The following is a 17,032-nucleotide window of genomic DNA, read 5'->3' on the forward strand; positions in this document are numbered from 1 at the left end:
CGAGAGAGAGGAGACTTGGCAGAAAGAGAGAGAAGGAGGTTGGTGGATTCTTAATTCAGCCGGAGAATCATTTCAGAGAGGAAAGATGAGACTCCCCTGCACGCCTGCCTCTCAAAAGGTGACGAGAGAAGCGGAGGAGAGAGAGGGGGGGGGTAAAAAGCTTTAGGTTAACAAAATGGCAATCAATAGTTTTAATTCGCTTACTTAGCAGGAAGAGGAGGAGGGGAGGAGAGAGGGATAGAGGGGTGACTGAGGGGGTGATGGAGGGGAACAGCTGTGAGTTTGGCAGATTCATCCAGAGCCTTGGGCAGAGAGCTGGATCTAGATCAGATATGATGGGGTGCCAGGGAGGCTCGATGCATCGCCACGGCTCGTCTGAAGCTGTGGAGCCACAGTGGCCTCCGTTCATGGTGACAGTAGCGAGGGAGGGAGAGGGCGGAGGGGAGGCGTGTACACAAAGTGCCTACAGTAAGTGAGAATATGAAGGACGAGGACGCAGTGAAGAGGCCTTCTTTGTGTCTTTTGTTCTTTTCAGGACTTATTTCCCAAAGGAAATTTAGTTTGGCGTTAAACACACAGATCACAGGGAGGCGCGGGTAACAGGAATAAGTAAAGGAATCATAAGAGCTATACATAAAATGAATCCATACAGACGTCTGCATGAGTGAGGAAGGAGCTGAAAACACGCCTCACACACTGGTACTTTGTTAAGTTGTCACGACGGAGGTGTTTGCAGACAGTTGTACACATCCAGCAGACATGGAGCAACATTAGCATTCATTTAGAGTTGTGTTTCTGCCCACCTGACAGATCTAAGTGCAATATTTACTCGTCTTTTATTCATCCTGTTTTGGTCTCTAGGTAACACCTGAAGAAAACATCAGCTGCTGCAGGAGAAGTTCAAATGTCTCCACCAGCTAGTTGATGGGTGGGGGCTGGTGCCTATCCCAGCTGACTTAGGGCGAGAGGCGGGGTACGCCCTGGACAAGCCACCAGCTCATCACAGGACACATAGAGACAAACAACCACTCACACTGACAGTCACACCTACGGGCAATTTAGAGCCACCAATTAACCTGTTAGATGCATGCCACGGGGAGAACATGCAAACTCCAGCCGAGGTCCTTTAAGCTTTAAGAATATTTAATACTGTACAAAAATAACTAAACATTTACACATAAACATGTCAAGAATTTTACATAGATCTACATGTAGATTCTTTTAAAGAGGGGCCGCTGCAGCAAGGACTGGGCGTTTGTACATGGGGCACACACCACTGACAAATTCACATTTTGTCTTGATGATAGCGCTACATGAAAAGCAAGAAGATCACCAAATGTACTGCAAATCATCCTGAGAGGAACATGAATGAATGAACCAAATTTCACGGTAATAACGCCAAATATCCAAATCACATCCAACTCCAGATCACCATGAAAATCTGAAGCGATATCATAATCAAAACCAGAAATACGAACCCTCGCAGTGGAACTCCAGTGTCGAGGATGGATAAAAGAAAAGTTCAACCTGTTGGTGGCGCTACAGAAAAAAGTTCAGTTCCTCTCCTCTCTTCTACTGCCATCTGTTACTATTTATACCATAATTATCTAATACTACTTTCCCCGTGCCTCCTCTCTCACCTTCTTTTACTATTTTTAATCACTTTCTTCTCCTTCCACCTCCACCTCCCTCCTTCTCTTTCCTCTCTCCTCAGCCGCCAGACTTCAAGGGCTGTAGGTAAACGAATTGATCTCCTATGGAGGCCAATCAAAGGGAAGCATCCGCTTGGCAACCCCTGCTATCACTTTGGCACGACATCACATGCGCCCAGACACACACACACACACACAAACACAAAAACCTGAAGCTACAAATTCAGTGGGCTAACTACATTTGCTGTGTAATGTGCTTGATGGATGTGAGAACGTGAGTTTTCTCTGTTTTTTTTTTTGGGGGGGGGTTGGGTGGGACGAATGGTGGCAGTGGAGGAAATTCAGAGTGTGTTTGTGTGGACATAAAGAGGCTGCATGATAACTGCATCGCCTGCGTCTCATTTCTTAGTCTGGTGTTGCTGTGCGGCTTCGAGCCGTTTATGGCCGTTTAATCAAAGCCGTGGAGAAATTTAGCCTAATGACAGAAATGATACATTGATGCAATAAAAGCTTTTGTAATAGCAGAATGTTTTCCTGTTATGGCTACATTAATCGACGCTATGCAAGAACCTCGGTCCACATGTGTGGACATGCGATTCCCTCAGCACTGCTCCAAAAAAACACACAACTCCATTATTCCGGTGTAAGAAAGACTCACCTCCACGGTTTTACTACAGCTGTAAAAAACTAACAACTCCAGTGAATTAAACTTTAGAGCTAGTATAACAGAGTTCTGTGCAGCAAGGTATTTCTGGGGACCCCTAAATCTCATTAAACCACCAAGCATCAATTACAGCCTGTGTGTGTGTGTGTGTGTGTTACTGTGGGGAATATACAGAAGTAAATTTAGATGCTCCCAAACTCTAATCTAGTCATTCAGGCTCAATTTAATTTAGTTACAAGAGAATGAAGATACAAACTCAATGGATGGTCGGAGATCTTACTTACAGTCTTTAAAGGCTGGGACGTGTGAGTGAGGATTCACGGGGGGTCTCCTCAAACGATCGCATGTTTCTTTTCTATAGATTTTGAGCATTTCTTTGTCTTTCTTTTACGAACGTGCCTGCTGACAGCAGCGTGTGAGATCAGAGAACACTGGAGACAATCCCAGTTGTGGCATTGTGCCGATACACCCTGGACAGGTCGCCAGTTCATCACAGGGCTGACACATAGAGACAAACAACCATCAACACTCACATTCAGTGTCACCGGTTAACCTGCATGACACGGGGAGACCAAGAAAAGTCCACACAGAAAGGGGTTCGAACCAGGAACCTTCTTGCTGTTGCTGTGAGGCGACTATTTAGTTGTTAGTGTATCCATCCATCTGTAACCACTTATCCTCATCAGGGTCACGGTGGGGCTGGATCCTATCCCAGCTGACTTAGGGCGAGAGGCGGGGTTAACCCTGGACAAGTCGCCAGCTCATCACAGGGCACAGAGAGACAAACAACCATTCACAATCACTCACCTTCTCACTGTGCAAACCCAGAAATAGAATATACTATTTATTAGTGTATAGTCACCTAAGAATGATTTAAATCGTTATGATTTGTTACGTCACAATGAGGCCTTTACATCTACAGACGTCGCTCTTACATGGATTAGATCTACTTTAAACTCTGAAACTTTATTCTTCGTCATTTCCAGCAGCTGGTGGGCACAAAATGGCTGGTAAAGGGACAAAGTGAACACTGAGGATCTCTGAACAGCCAAAACAGCAACATATCTCCATCCAAAGATGATGGAGCTCCAGCAGGAGTGCATATTAGACTTACATTCATCAGGTGGCACAAACACAACTTTGCTGGATCTGCTAACACGGTCGCCGTATATAAACTTTATGAGATGTGCCGTTGTGTTTAAAGCTTCTTCCGCTGCCTCCAAGTGGCCATAAAAACTTCTTAAAAAGTCACTAAGGAGATTGCCCACCATCTGCTGAGTTTCCACCTTCAGCATTCCCTCTGCAATGAGTTTTACGAACACCCGAGTGACTGAAATATCCAGGTTTCATGAAACTTACTCTATGAAGTAGACTTCTCCTTTCTCGGTGTAAGCCATCTCCCAGTTGTCCGGCAGCGGCCCTAGCTCGTCGTTCTCCTCTGGTTTGGGTACTGTGATTTTCGGGGACAGTCCGTCGTCTTTGGGTGCCTCGGTTGGGACCTCCGCTTGGTTGCTCTGTGGGGCGATGTCCCCCGAAGCGTCTGTGCTCTTGTCCTCATGTTCACTCGATTCTGAGGTGACAACAAGGCAAGGAGGATGAGTCAGGCTGGACATTATCAGGGAGGGAGGAGAATTGATTTCGAGGCAGGGTTAGGGTGGAAACGGGAAAAAAAAGAGGATAGATTGATTAGAAAAAGGTGAAGATAAGTGGTGACTCGAGGGAAAGAGCGGAGCGAGGCAAGGGGAGGGAATGATTGAGGTTAACAAGACAGAAAGACGAATAAAGCAGAAGAGACAATAGAGATTGAGAGAGAAGCTGGATGTGATGCCCTAGTTTGAGTTGTGGCAGTGTGGGAATCTGTTAAAGAGGGAGAAATGGTGTGTATGGAAGAATAAGAAAGAAATTGCAAGTGTGTGTGCTTCCTCAGAGGAGGGCCGGTGAAGGGAAGTGGAGAGGGGACAAATGAGAGCAGGGGATTCAGAGATAATCTATGGGAGGGAAAGAGCGAGGTAGCTATCTGCTTAGATCACAGAGCCTGCTGTGCTCTATCGATTCCCCCTTCAGCTCTCCTGGTCAGCCCACACTCTGTCCATCTACAGAGACAAAACTCCTCCTGAGCCGAGCGCTGCGGCCCACTTTAACATCCAACATGGCTCACCACGCAGCCCGGGAGCCTGAAGTTATCGAGTTATCTCAACGCCGCTTGGTTGGAAATCGGTTAGAAACGTTTCCTGTCCCGGCGGTTTCCCTCAGCTCACAGCGACTGCATCGTTTAGAGTAAATGTAGATGATCAGCGGACACTGGAATCTGAACTCTTTTGTGAACCAGTGAGCTGAGATAGTCGATGTTTTTGACGTTAGCTAATGTCTTCTTTTATATCACCTCTGGAGATCTGAATATATATCCAAATTGTTTTTTTTGTCATCTTTGATGTGCATTTAAAACCCTGTCTTTGATTTTTATCCGATTTCCTACATTTAAATGATGCCATAAACCACTTGACAAACATTAAAACCGTGATATACTGTATATAAAGTTGTTGTTATTGATATATACAAATCTTTACCTGTATACAGAGGTTTTATTTTTACAGTTAGGGTTTCTTTTATCCTGTAAAGCACCTTGTAAACACAGGGTGAGTTGGTTTGTATATTCATATTCATAAATATTCATTTATAAACATTTAGAAAGACGCCATATACACTTCATTAGCTACACTTGTGCAATCCAATGTGATCCAACAACTCGAACATAAATTCAACTCTCAAGAAGATTATAATATTTCAGTTTTTGTTAACACTGTCAGAAAGATAATACTTCTACTTACAGGGTGTTGTTAGTGTTAGAAACACCACTGTAAACTACAACCTCAACAGTAAACCTAATAGTTAAATTAATACCTCTTTGACAGTGTCAACAGAAACAGAAAGCGTTCCCAATGAAGTGTCCAAATAAAGTTTTAGAACCATAATTACTGCAAAGGAAATATTCAACGGGATGTCAGAGAAATATCCACATGAATGTATTTTTGAGTCCTACCTTGTTTGAGCTCCTTGTGGTTAGGAAACCAAACTCTCATCCTTTTTTTAACCAAACGTCCTCCTCCCTCAAAACACCATCTTTAACCGCTCCTTAAGAAATAGCAGTCATATCTAAAAGGAAGCGTTAGGGCACTACGTGGGATTAGCGCCCTAACACTTTGGCTTCTCGTGCTGTTCTGACTGCGCTGAGAGACTTTGCTGTCCTGAAGCAATAAAACCAGCTTAGAAAGTCACAGGACCGAAGCATGCTTTTGGATCTCGGATCACAAAAATCTAACTCATAAAGGCTCTTTTATCATGGTCTTGTCATGGGATCATGGAATGCATTCAAAGGGTTTTTGTGCGTATATGTCACTGTGCACAATAAAAGGTACATTCAAATGTGTCTTAGCGAATGCTTATTCTGAATATTGGTACAAAAATGTCTTTCTCTATTATTTAATGAATAGAAAGAACGACCTCAGGATGTTTGGCCTTGCTGTGGGCTACGTTACATGCCACTTCTTCCTAGTTTCAGGATTTACAGAGAGGACAAACAATAGTTAGGACAGGGCTGATTCACAAGTGAAAAGAAAATATTTAATGTGGAGTTTTAAAGAGCCCGCAGGCTCCCCGTTAAATTGGAGAGCAATATTTGTGTGTGCCCTCTGGCTATGTGTGCCGAGACAGCGCTTGATAATGATACCTAATGAATTATATCATATTCTAGACAGCAAACGGCACTGATGCTTTAATCATAAACAGTTTGGACTGCAGAGGTAATCGCTGACTGCGAGAGAGAATTTTAATTCACGGTTTACATATTCGGTTGTTAAATTGCACATAAAGAAACGTGTGTAACCAATTAAAAGTGATAATCTGCCATAAAATCATCTCTCAAGAACTCCATCTAAAAGCAATCTGTTACTGTCTCTGTTGCTAGGCAACCACTCTACATGTGCCCGTTGCCATGACTTAAACAAGACTATCAACTCCTGCAGATCAGCCTGACCGGGAGGAGCGCGACCCTTAAACCCAGCTGTCATGACGAGGCTTCTGGCTCCAGCGACCTCCGCCTCTGGGGCCCATGGAGGTCGTTGTCGGGGCTGACCTGGGGTGACAGCAACGCCGTTGCCGTTGACGATGGGTCTCTCCTCCTCCTCCTCCTCTGGGGGCTCGATGCTGGCTTTTTCCATGTTGCTGACCGACTTGTTACGCTTCCTCTTGCCCTCGGAGGTGGGTCTAGCGCCCGGCAGCAGCTGGTCCGTTACATTTAGCAGCAGAGCGCTGGGCTCGGCCGGAGGCTTCGGGGTACCGTAAAAGTTATCTGGAACAAAGAGGAGGAAGAGTTGTGAGATGTTTTTACATGCTAAATGCTTACATGTTGTGTTAGGGATGACAATGTCTGCCTGAAATATCTCAACAACTATTGGAAGGATTGCTATCCTCTGTCTTCTCCTCTAGCGCCACCAACAGGGTGACGTTTGTGGTTCAGAAAGAAATACCCAATAGTTTCAGACATTCCTGCTCCCCAAAGGATCGTAATGAGTTTGGTGGATTTTCTACAGATATTAAAGTTCCCTTAAGGATTAATTGTAATAACTTTGGCGAGGATTCGTTTTCATCTAGCAAGCACATCATTAAAATTCAAAATTTGTCCAACTATCTTTCTGCTGTTAGTTCCACTGTAGCTCTAATTAGCAATAACTAAACTAAAATGGTGAACCTGCTGAATAATACCTGCTGCTATCACCTGCATTTAAGACCATCAGCATATACGCTGTGTGATTTTGAGTGAAATAAAATTTGAGTTATGGCAAAGTACAATCTTACAAAGCTGCTGGCATGACCATCTTTCTGTCTTCAACAGGAGAACCACGATCCCTTGGGAGTTATTGCAAGTAGGCAGCCAAATAAGTGTTTGGTGATTATTTTTTTCCAAAAATTAAAAATGAACCTAAGAAATTATTAGATAAATCTGCCTATAGGCCACCCTACATGTTATTGTAGGCCCAGTTTAACACAATTTTATACAATACATGTATTCAGGAGTTCCTGCTCCATCTCTTTATCAGCTACAGGTTCCTGGCCTGAAAGACAGCAGCTCTAGAGTCTAACAAGTGAATACTTCAGCTTCCCGAAATCTGCATCTTTAATAAGTCTTAATAAAGGAAAACATAACAATAAAGATAAATCGTAGATGCAAAGAAACCACGAAAGTACAGCAAAGAGGCCCACAGAGTGAACAAAGCAAGGATGAGAGAAGTACGAACAGTATGTCGGATGATACGACACCTTTTACAGCTACAGGATGAGGTGTTTGTCGAAGTCATCCGATCCATCGACACAAGTTCACATACATTATTACAGCAGTTATAGGATCTGCACAGAGCAAACAAAGACACTCTGACGTGCACACATCTCGTCGTAGGGTAATTTCACCCATTTCTGGGGGATGTTTGTTGTTCCTTTTTCTCCCCTGCACATCAATCACTTGTCAGACCATGCACAGATCTCTCTGAGTGTTTCTTCATGGCGCAGACTGAATAATCACTGTGCCACTAAGTTTTGGTCTCTGGTAAGAGCCGACCTACCCACCTCTGGGAGCTGCAGTTTTTTCACTTGGCTCTGACTCAACAGCTCCTTCCAGTCTTCTAGTTTATTTTATATTTTGCTGTCCTTCAGTTTGTCTGCTGACAGGAGCCCAGTCCCTCCGGCAGTGTCCATCAGTCATTGTTAAAACCTCATAACTCCATGTTTACTTCGAGGGTCACCGTGACAAATGTATTTTTTCTGCGCTATTTTCTTGCAAAGGCAAAAAAAAAAGTTACTGGACATCCATTGAATTGATGCTTTAATGAAATCAAACTAAATTCTGTTCACACTTTTCGTATTGCTATGCTCAAGCTCAAAACCTGAGCAAAGAAAACTGACTTTATCTGCAAGGGGGCAAATGGGAACCTGGGGTGATTTGACCCTTCAAATCAAAAGGTTACATGCTCCCCTGTGGCTCGAGGAAGGTCCACGACTCTCAGGCTTGTAAAACATTTTTAAAACCCAGTGAAAAAACTGTAAATCTGACTGCTAGACTGTTATTTTTAACTCCTGAACATTTCACATTTTGGAGGTTTTCACACAACAATAGTGAGGTTTTGGCACTTGAGTCGCACAGATGCCAGAGTGAGATGTCAAAACATGTTGGTCCAAAGTCTGAGAGCTGTTTCTTTCTTTTAGAAGATCAGACACGGCTTGTCTCGGAGGCTTTTTTAAATCCAAAAAGATTCTTCAGAGAATCAGTCAGGACATCAGCCATCAGTCTGCCGTAGTTCTCACTAGTTTTAGTATTAGATAGTAGCCTCAGCTGCACTCAGACATGAGATGGCGATATCTTAGAAAATCCATGGAGATTAATTTTAACACGCTGGGCTCAAGCATTAGACTCCAACAGCAAACTGTTTTGGTAACAGGAAGAAAAGCCAAAGATAAAAAAAAAAAAGACTCTGTGTTGGAACTTGGACTTGGACTTATTGAAACATCATGTTCACGTTCTGGAAACATGAAGACATGCGATGAAAATGGAGGAAAGTAGCTGTAACGATTACGGGGGACTGTCGGGATGAGAAGCCTCGAACCACAGACGCAAATCCTGGAGCCTTAATGAGCTGAAGCCTAAAGAAGAAGTGGTCCAAGTGCTCGCTTGTGAACTTAAATAACCCACAGCGTCGCATAAAACCTGTACTTTGAAGTTTGACTAAGTGGTGTCACATCTGACAGCGGCGCTGATTACGGTCTACGAGGGCCACATGCTGATAAAACAGATTCTCTGTTAACAAATTCAAATTCTTAAAAAGATGAAACTTTCAAAAGAAATACCAAAGCATGATTAAAATCAAGCTCTGAGCAGTTACAGCCAGGATGATCACGTTTTGTTTGATGTTTCTAGATTTTACAAAAGGAGAACGAAAGGAGGTATTGTGAGCTTCAAGGGGTCCAGATAAAGTAAGTAAAAGTCTTTTCATTGTTATGCATAGACAGTAAGAACCTGACTGATAACGGATACATGTCTGTGGCTGATACCAACATTAAAGAAAAATTCCTGTATAACCTGTATTTCCCAAACGTGGCCATTGCGGCTCTATGGGTTGCACCCGCCAACTCTGTTACTGGGATTTGGGGAAAAAAAGGGCAAAACAAGCTACATCAGGAGAAGCTACGCCAGCTTTCAAGGCTTTCAAGGCTTTCAAGGTTGAAATATACTAGAATTGTCTTTCAATATTTCACAGTTCATCTGATATAGAGATATTAACTTTAACGTGTTCTGGGCATGTCCATCTGCTGAAGGACCTGCAGTGGCAATAGAGAATGCCACAAACTCATATTTGTTTTTTGATTTACCAGTCTATCTACGGTCCAACCCTTACCTATGGTCATCAGCTTTGGGTAGTGACCGAAAGAATGAGACTGCGAATACAATGCGGCTGAAATGGTGCGGAGTTCGGACATCCGGAGGGAGTCAAGCCGCTGCTCCTTCGTTCCGAAAGGAGCCAGTTGAGGTGGCATCTGATTAGAACTTTTGGAGGTGTCCTTGGCAAGTCCAACTGGGAGGAGACCCCGGGGCAGAACCAGAACCTGCTACACAGCGAATCTAGCCTGGGAACACCTCGGGATCCCCCAGGAGGAGCTGGAACGCCCTGTGCTGCCACCACAACCTGACTGCGATTACACGGAAGAAGATGGATGGATTTGTTTTAATATTGAGGATACCTTAAATTTAGTTCTTGAAGGACTGTGATCAAGATACTGTGTGAACTGAGTATACTGGTATATTTTATAGTTGAAGAAGTGCTCTATCTCCCTGTCTCTCTAAGATATTGATATATCTGCAGTAAGTCATCAGTTGATATATAAAACTGGCTGGAGTTGGGTTTGGCTCGACATGAAATTCTCCCACTTTAATCATCATGACCAGCGTTTGCCCTCCAACAGTGAAATGTTCTGAATTTGCCACAAGTCACTGGATGAAAGCGTCAGCTAAAAGACTAAATGTAAATGTAGAATTACCAATCGTTTGTCTTTGTCTCTTAGAATGAGGCTTTTATATCTACAGATCCTCCTCCATGGTTTCCGCCATGTTCAAGCATCATTTTTCTACAGTAGCCCACAAAATAAACTAAATACTGGCTCTAGATCTGGCCTTTTATGTTTTTCATGGCCACTGTAGTTTCTCGTTCATGGTAGGAAGAAGAGGGCGAGTTGAGGGTAGTAACTTCACTGCTAGATGCCACTAAATCCTTTAAATCCATCCTGAAAATGATTTTAATCCACCTACGTTTGTATATTTCCCCAGTGTTTTGATTATTGAGTAATCAGTTCATTTTCTAGCAACAACGTCAAATGTGTAAGACTTTTTAGCTGGATTGGACAAGTAGCCCTCGAGTCGACCAGGAGCACAGACAACAGATTTTTTTTGTATTTTCAAGTTTACCTGTCTGATAGATCTGCAAGATCTGGTGTTGTAAGGGAATACATCTTCAAGTAGCAGAGCAGTACTCTGTGGATTACGGTGAGAGAAGAGGTAATTATGTGATTCTCAGTGTTTTTAGTTGAAAATTATTGCTAAAAAAACAGCTCTATCCAGGTAATTTGAATTTAAGACCTCTGATTTCGAGCCAAACCAAACTAATTTGAAACAGTGTGATAACAAACCTTTAGTGTTGCTAAATCATCCCCTAGGCTGTGTTTCTGAGTTCTGAGTAAAAGAAACACTAATTCACTGGAATTCAGAGTGAGAAAAAAGACTTACAATACAATTGAGGTATTTGCTTAAACAGAGCGAGAGGCCAGCAGTTCATCGTCTATCTCAAGGACACTTGCCGCAGGAACTGAACCTGAGAGCTTCCTGCTCTTTGTGACAGAACAACAAACCTTTCTCCTGCTGGAACAGAAAGCTTTCTTTCAAAATGTACCCATCTCCTTTTCTTCCACATCTAATTGGCCATTAAATTATTAAAATGTATAAAATGCTGAATGAATGCCGAGTGACCAAACAGAAGAAACTGTCTCCCTCTCCCCGTGGAGGGCAGCTCGCGTCACTGTTAGGAACTAACACTGCTTGCGGCAACGGAGCATTAAATTGGCCATCTGCAATTTTTTTCCTCCGTCCGTGCAGTGGAGGCTGGAGTCAGGTGGGAGAGACCAAAGTTAGCTGCTATGTGTGTTATCTATATAATGGCAGGGGTCTCCAGAGAGCTTGGAGGTTCCCGGGCGGACCATGGGCTGCGTTTTGTCGAGTGGTTTAAAAATCCAAGCCCGGGGCCTGTCAGACCACAGGAGAGCGGATAGATAGTGTCTGTTTGTTTTGATTAGGCAGCTGAAGAGCCACTGCAGCCAAGAGAGAGCCAACATGAAGGTACCAGCATGCATATATGTGTGTGTGTGATTGTGTGTGTGTATGTGTGTGTGTGTGCTGGCTTCTCTCCATTCAGAATTTCCTTTTTAGTCTCCTACATGACTGATGATACTCTTGTCTCCACAAAGCCAAGAGATGGATGGATGGGAGCGTACTTGTGAGTGTGTGCAGCGAGTGGACGCGGAGTGATGAGCCCCGTCTCATCATTCATTCAAACCGCTGTCACTCACACAGAGAAAAATGCCAGCGGGGCGCCACATCGCAGCATAAACTCGAAAAATTTAGAAACATCACAAAGGCGACTGACTGCAATCACAAGCGTGACTCAACTAAATCCTTACCTTCATATGTTCCGCTCTCTAGAAGGGCTCCACTTTTCTCCAATTCCATAAACCGGTCAATGGTTACGAAATTATAATCCACCCCTGGGACTTCTCCTTCCTTGGGCTGCCTGGTTGTGCCTGCAGGAGATAAGCGAGAAGAGTTAGAGCCCCGCCGGAGCTTTGAACGCCTCATCACTACTGAATGAGAGAGAGAGAGACTTTGAGTAAGAGCGAGTCTTTGAGAGTGTTTGAGAAAAAACATCAGGACATACCAGAGCTGCAACACGCTGACCCTGACCCCGGCTCTGTTCATTAAGTGCCCTCTTTATTCCTTTTTTGTCCTCCACAGCTGAGGCTGAATATTCGAGCAGTGTGTGCTTTCAGAGGGGAGGAGTGTGCAAGGTATCATTTTCAGGAGATAAGTGATGCAATTTAGACACCAAGAGGAGAAATCAAGTCAATTTGCATGGCGCTGACAGCATGTCGAGGACTCCCTGACAGGAGCTGCAGTTCTGCCAGCTGACTGCAACACAGGAGTGATGAAAATATTTTACCTTGTAATAGCGGCGTTTTCAGTCAACTTCACTGACAGGACAATCATCATATGTGTGTCAAAGTATTTATGATGTTAAACTGAGGTACAAACGACTTCCTAAACACTTCCTCATCAAGGTGCGCTAATTAGACTTGTTAAAACCGATCCTGGCTGTGATAACACTCTACCCCCGAGGTGCTGAATGGGTTTTTCACATCTGAGCAAAGGTTGTTCGCGCTAAAAAGATGAGCCTGTAAAACACACTTGTTAGCCCCTCACTACAGCACATAAAGTATCCATCTGTGTGTTTTAAGCCAGCGAGGGAACAAGCATGCCGCTGATCACCCCTGAGGTAGGTGCTGTGGGGTAATTTGACTTTAAAAGGCCACCTGACAACGCTCCTGCATCGCTACACAAGGTTGGAACGATGCCTGCGCTGTGCAGGAGCATGCAGGATTTCCTCCAAACGCTAATTACCAAACTTTCGATTACACAAAGAGAACTAATCAAAGAAATTAGATTCTCCAGACTATCCTGAGGGAAGAAAACGGGTACTCATGATGGCCGGTTGCTCTTAAAGTAGTTTGTCTGATGTGTTGTGTGACGTCCAAGTTGGAAGAGAGAAGTGTTTTATAGCCGTTACGAATGGCTACACCTGAGGGCGGATTGAAAAGCAGGCCGTCGTAGATAAATATGCGTGATATTTATCAGACACTTCTTCCTGGAAGGCATTCACAGTGGTGCACTTGGTTGATCACATGAAAAGTGATAGAAATAGTGTGAAGAGGCTGTGACTGTCGGACACAGTCCGCCTGATTCCGACGTCGGAAAGTCGCGAAGGGATGGAGGTTTTTTGAAGCTGTTCGGCCATCCGATGAGCACTTCTGAAGAGGTACAACTGTGTGTACAACATGTTATTCGGGCATGTCTGAAGGCAAAAGTGTTATAGCTGTTCTGAACAGCCACACACCTCAGCAGGATGGAAAAACTACAGTCATCGAGCGGGACGACAAGTGATAATTGTTCAAACGGGGAAAACGGTGCACGGTTTTGGCCAGCTCGTAACATGAAGTGACGAGACAAGGACTTTAGTTGATGCACACTCCCTCTGTTATCAATAGTTTTGAGATGTGGGATGTAATCACCGGGCCTTCCTCAATGCTCATCACCCTTCATGTTATCATCCTTCATGGATCTTTTTCTTTGGCGTGCCAACTTTCTAACAATGCCGCCACTGCTGATTATCCAAGCATCAAACTGCATATCTGAGAAGATTCTTCATCGAGGTGGCGCGACGTGTGAAGAACGCCGAATCTCTATTATTAGACTGAAGTCAGACGACTTTTCATTAGAACAGCAAAACATCTTCAATCAAAACTCCACAGATATGATTTCAGCTTTGTTCTGGGTAACATCAAGGAATGTAATGATTAGAAGAAGCTCGCCGCGCCTTTGCGAAGTTGCCTTGTTAATATGTTGGTTAATTGGTCCTCAAACGGTGAAGACTAAAGCCACAAAAGGTTTTAAAACCAGCTCGGACAGAGACGGAGACCGCAAAACTTGGTTTTCCATTGACGGAAGATCCTGCCTGAAGAGTCGTTTTCTTCTTCAAGCAATCAAGTTGTCAAACGTGACTTCTCAGTGGAAATTCACTGCTGACAACCTTCGAGGCGAAAACATCAAACTGGAACCTGCTGACTGAGTAATTTATAGGCGCACATAGAGCAAATGAGCAGCAGAGAACACTGTTATTTACTGGAAAAACTGTTGCGTAAAGATGTATGTATGTATGTGTGTGTGAACCTTTGTGTCACACCTCCAGGAGAGTGGAGAGTTTCTTGATTGTGATTGAGTTTCAGTCTGCATGGGGGGGCTTGTGTACCCGTCAGATTAGCCTTCCTCGCAGGCAGAGCTACAAACTGAGCAGCACACATACATTTCAAAGAGGACCTTTGATGTTGCAGAACTATATTTAGCAGCATCTTCTGGTGGCGACTTCTCTCGGGTGACAATTTCTAAAAGGAGGCAACCACAATGCCTCTCGATTTTCAGTCCTTCTATGTGGGTCACGGTCCCGTAGCGAGAATCAGAGATTCTCAGCAACATCTGTGAAGTGCAACAGTGATGATTTTGGGCTATTTTTAGGAAGGTATATCATCATTATTTACAATGCCTTGATTACAGAAAATTGGGGAACTTATTAAGGTTAAATACCGCGTCCATCATTCTGTCAGCTAACCGGAGCTTGGATTTTGAAACCCCCTTAGGTGTGTTTCTGGATTTGGGCCGTTTCAGGAATGTGGGAAGCTCACTCTAAAAATAAATATCGTTATTGTTGTTGATGTTTTTTTTTTTGTACAGACATCCTTCCTGTCTGTCAGGTTCCTGTTTAATTAGGAGACAGAATAACACTGAAATAAAGGGATAGATCTCAAAAGATAAACTCGATGTTACTCATGTCCGATGAGAGCGGAGATATGTTGAAGAATTGCTTGACAATCTAATTAACGCAATGCATGCCCTACTTTGATGTAAACATCAAAGAATGCAAATATGATGACATCAAAAAAGAAAAAAGCAAGCCACACTGATATTTGTATATTAGAGTGTAGCGTTACTCCTAAAAGAGACAGAGGCATGTTGTGACAGCTAATAACTCCTCTCACAGACGCAATTGTCTTTGTAAGAGAAATGTTAACACGTCAGTTCAGTTAATCCTGAACCCAATCCCAATGTTTGATATCATTTACAGGCTGGTATTTATTCAGCTTTAATCATTAGCTTCCTCCCTAGTTCAGTTTGCATAGTCAGCAGCGAGTCCCGGGCTGGATTCAAGTGACATGTTCAAGGGATTCCCATGAAATTTCATATCCATGAACTGGAAAACAATTCGGAAAGAGAAGAACCATGTCAGGCACAGATGTCATGAAATTATAATTGAGTATAACTGCATGGCTGAGCAATGAGGGAAAATAAGTGTTGCTTTGATGTCGCTAAATCAAGCAAGAGAAGATATCAGGGTTTTTTTTATTCTTAAAGAAGTTTACTTGCTGTTGTTTCAACCTCGATTTGCTCCTGATGATTGTTTTTTCAAGTGTTTAATACGTTTCTACACTGAGCAAACAGAGAATAAATTCAAGGTTTAAATTACTTCAATATAAATTGTTAATGAGAGTATATCATTTCCTGTCGGGCTTCATCATATCTCTGCTAATATTACAGATGTTTGTTCTAAATGTTTGAATGTGAAAAGAACTCGGTGTTCACTATTTATGAGAATGTATAAAGATAGAAAACTTCTTTAAGGACGTTCGAAAATGTTCGACAGATACTTTTGATACCAAAGTCCCCTTAAATGTCAAACTCTGTGTGCTTGGAAAATATCCAAAGTGTACAGACATTGAAACGGACTAGACTTCTGGACTTTGCACTATGTTGGATACACCATCAGATGCTCAGATCGATCAAACCTCCACAGTCGTCCTTAAATATTCCTGAAACTGAGACTATCCAGGTGGATTCATGGACTAAACTCTGATACTGGCTTTGTTTATTTCATGTACCCAGCTTCTAACTCTCAGTCTGATTTGCAATGTACGCAGCACAATAGAGACATGAAAAAGTTTAATTTGGTTTGTGTCCGATGGTTTGAGAGAGCTGTGGTAGAGTGACTTAGATAGTGAATGAGAGTGAGGGAGCACCGCCATCGATAAAGTCAGTTAAACAGCGAAATATAGTATAGTTATAGTTATTTACTGATACAATACTTTACTGTTTCAGAGCGGTAACATATAGCACAAATAGACATACACCCATAAACCCACCTCACCCCGACACACCGCCAGACAACCCTGTGGCAATTTGGCGCAGCGCCTGATCCTGCCTGAACTAACTTCTATCGCTATGGGCAAGTGTCAGGATGTTGTCAAGCTCTGGAAACCTTACATAAATATCATTAAAAATGGAAACGTAATCCGTACGTGAAAGGAAAGTGTAAATAAGTTGAGTGTGTGTGCCTGTGTAATGTATGTCTCAAACTGTTGTATTGTTACTGTATGCTTCCCTGATTGGATGTTATAAGAAAATGACAATAAACATTGTTAAAAAAAGCATGTTAAGAAAATTACTTTTGAGATCGCTCGCACAAAACATGACACGGCACTGGTAAGGCGTGACACAAAGCGTTGCTATCAACGACAGATGAAATCTGAGGCTAAACCATAAATCAGTTCCTGCACTGGAGGCATCCATCTGCCGTGCAGTTTTAAACAGAAGTATAAATCCTCCTTTAAACTTTACTGCTGCTCCTAGCAGTTTCCAAACACAACAAACACATCACGACGTGAATTGTGGGCTAGTGAATAACAGGTCATTTGTCACAGGAAATATTCAAAGCACTTTTTTTTTCTTCTTCTTCTTGGGAAGTCA

At 43.1% G+C, this 17,032-nt stretch overlaps 1 protein-coding gene across 12 annotated transcripts in view; it reads right to left on the minus strand.

The window, feature by feature from the left end:
* Nucleotides 1-17,032, minus strand: part of magi2a (membrane associated guanylate kinase, WW and PDZ domain containing 2a) — a 224,191-nt gene that overhangs the window by 66,445 nt on the left and 140,714 nt on the right. For all 12 annotated transcript variants that reach the window (XM_027272505.1, XM_010738926.3, XM_019278453.2 and 9 more), the window contains 3 exons: nucleotides 12,088-12,207; nucleotides 6,449-6,664; nucleotides 3,676-3,886 (listed from right to left, as the gene is read on the minus strand). In XM_027272505.1, coding sequence (XP_027128306.1) covers nucleotides 3,676-3,886; nucleotides 6,449-6,664; nucleotides 12,088-12,207 — 547 coding nt within the window. The remainder of the gene's footprint in view (nucleotides 1-3,675; nucleotides 3,887-6,448; nucleotides 6,665-12,087; nucleotides 12,208-17,032) is intronic.

Source organism: Larimichthys crocea, chromosome XX (genome assembly GCF_000972845.2).
Source record: "Larimichthys crocea isolate SSNF chromosome XX, L_crocea_2.0, whole genome shotgun sequence".
NCBI classification, from domain to species: domain Eukaryota; kingdom Metazoa; phylum Chordata; class Actinopteri; family Sciaenidae; genus Larimichthys; species Larimichthys crocea.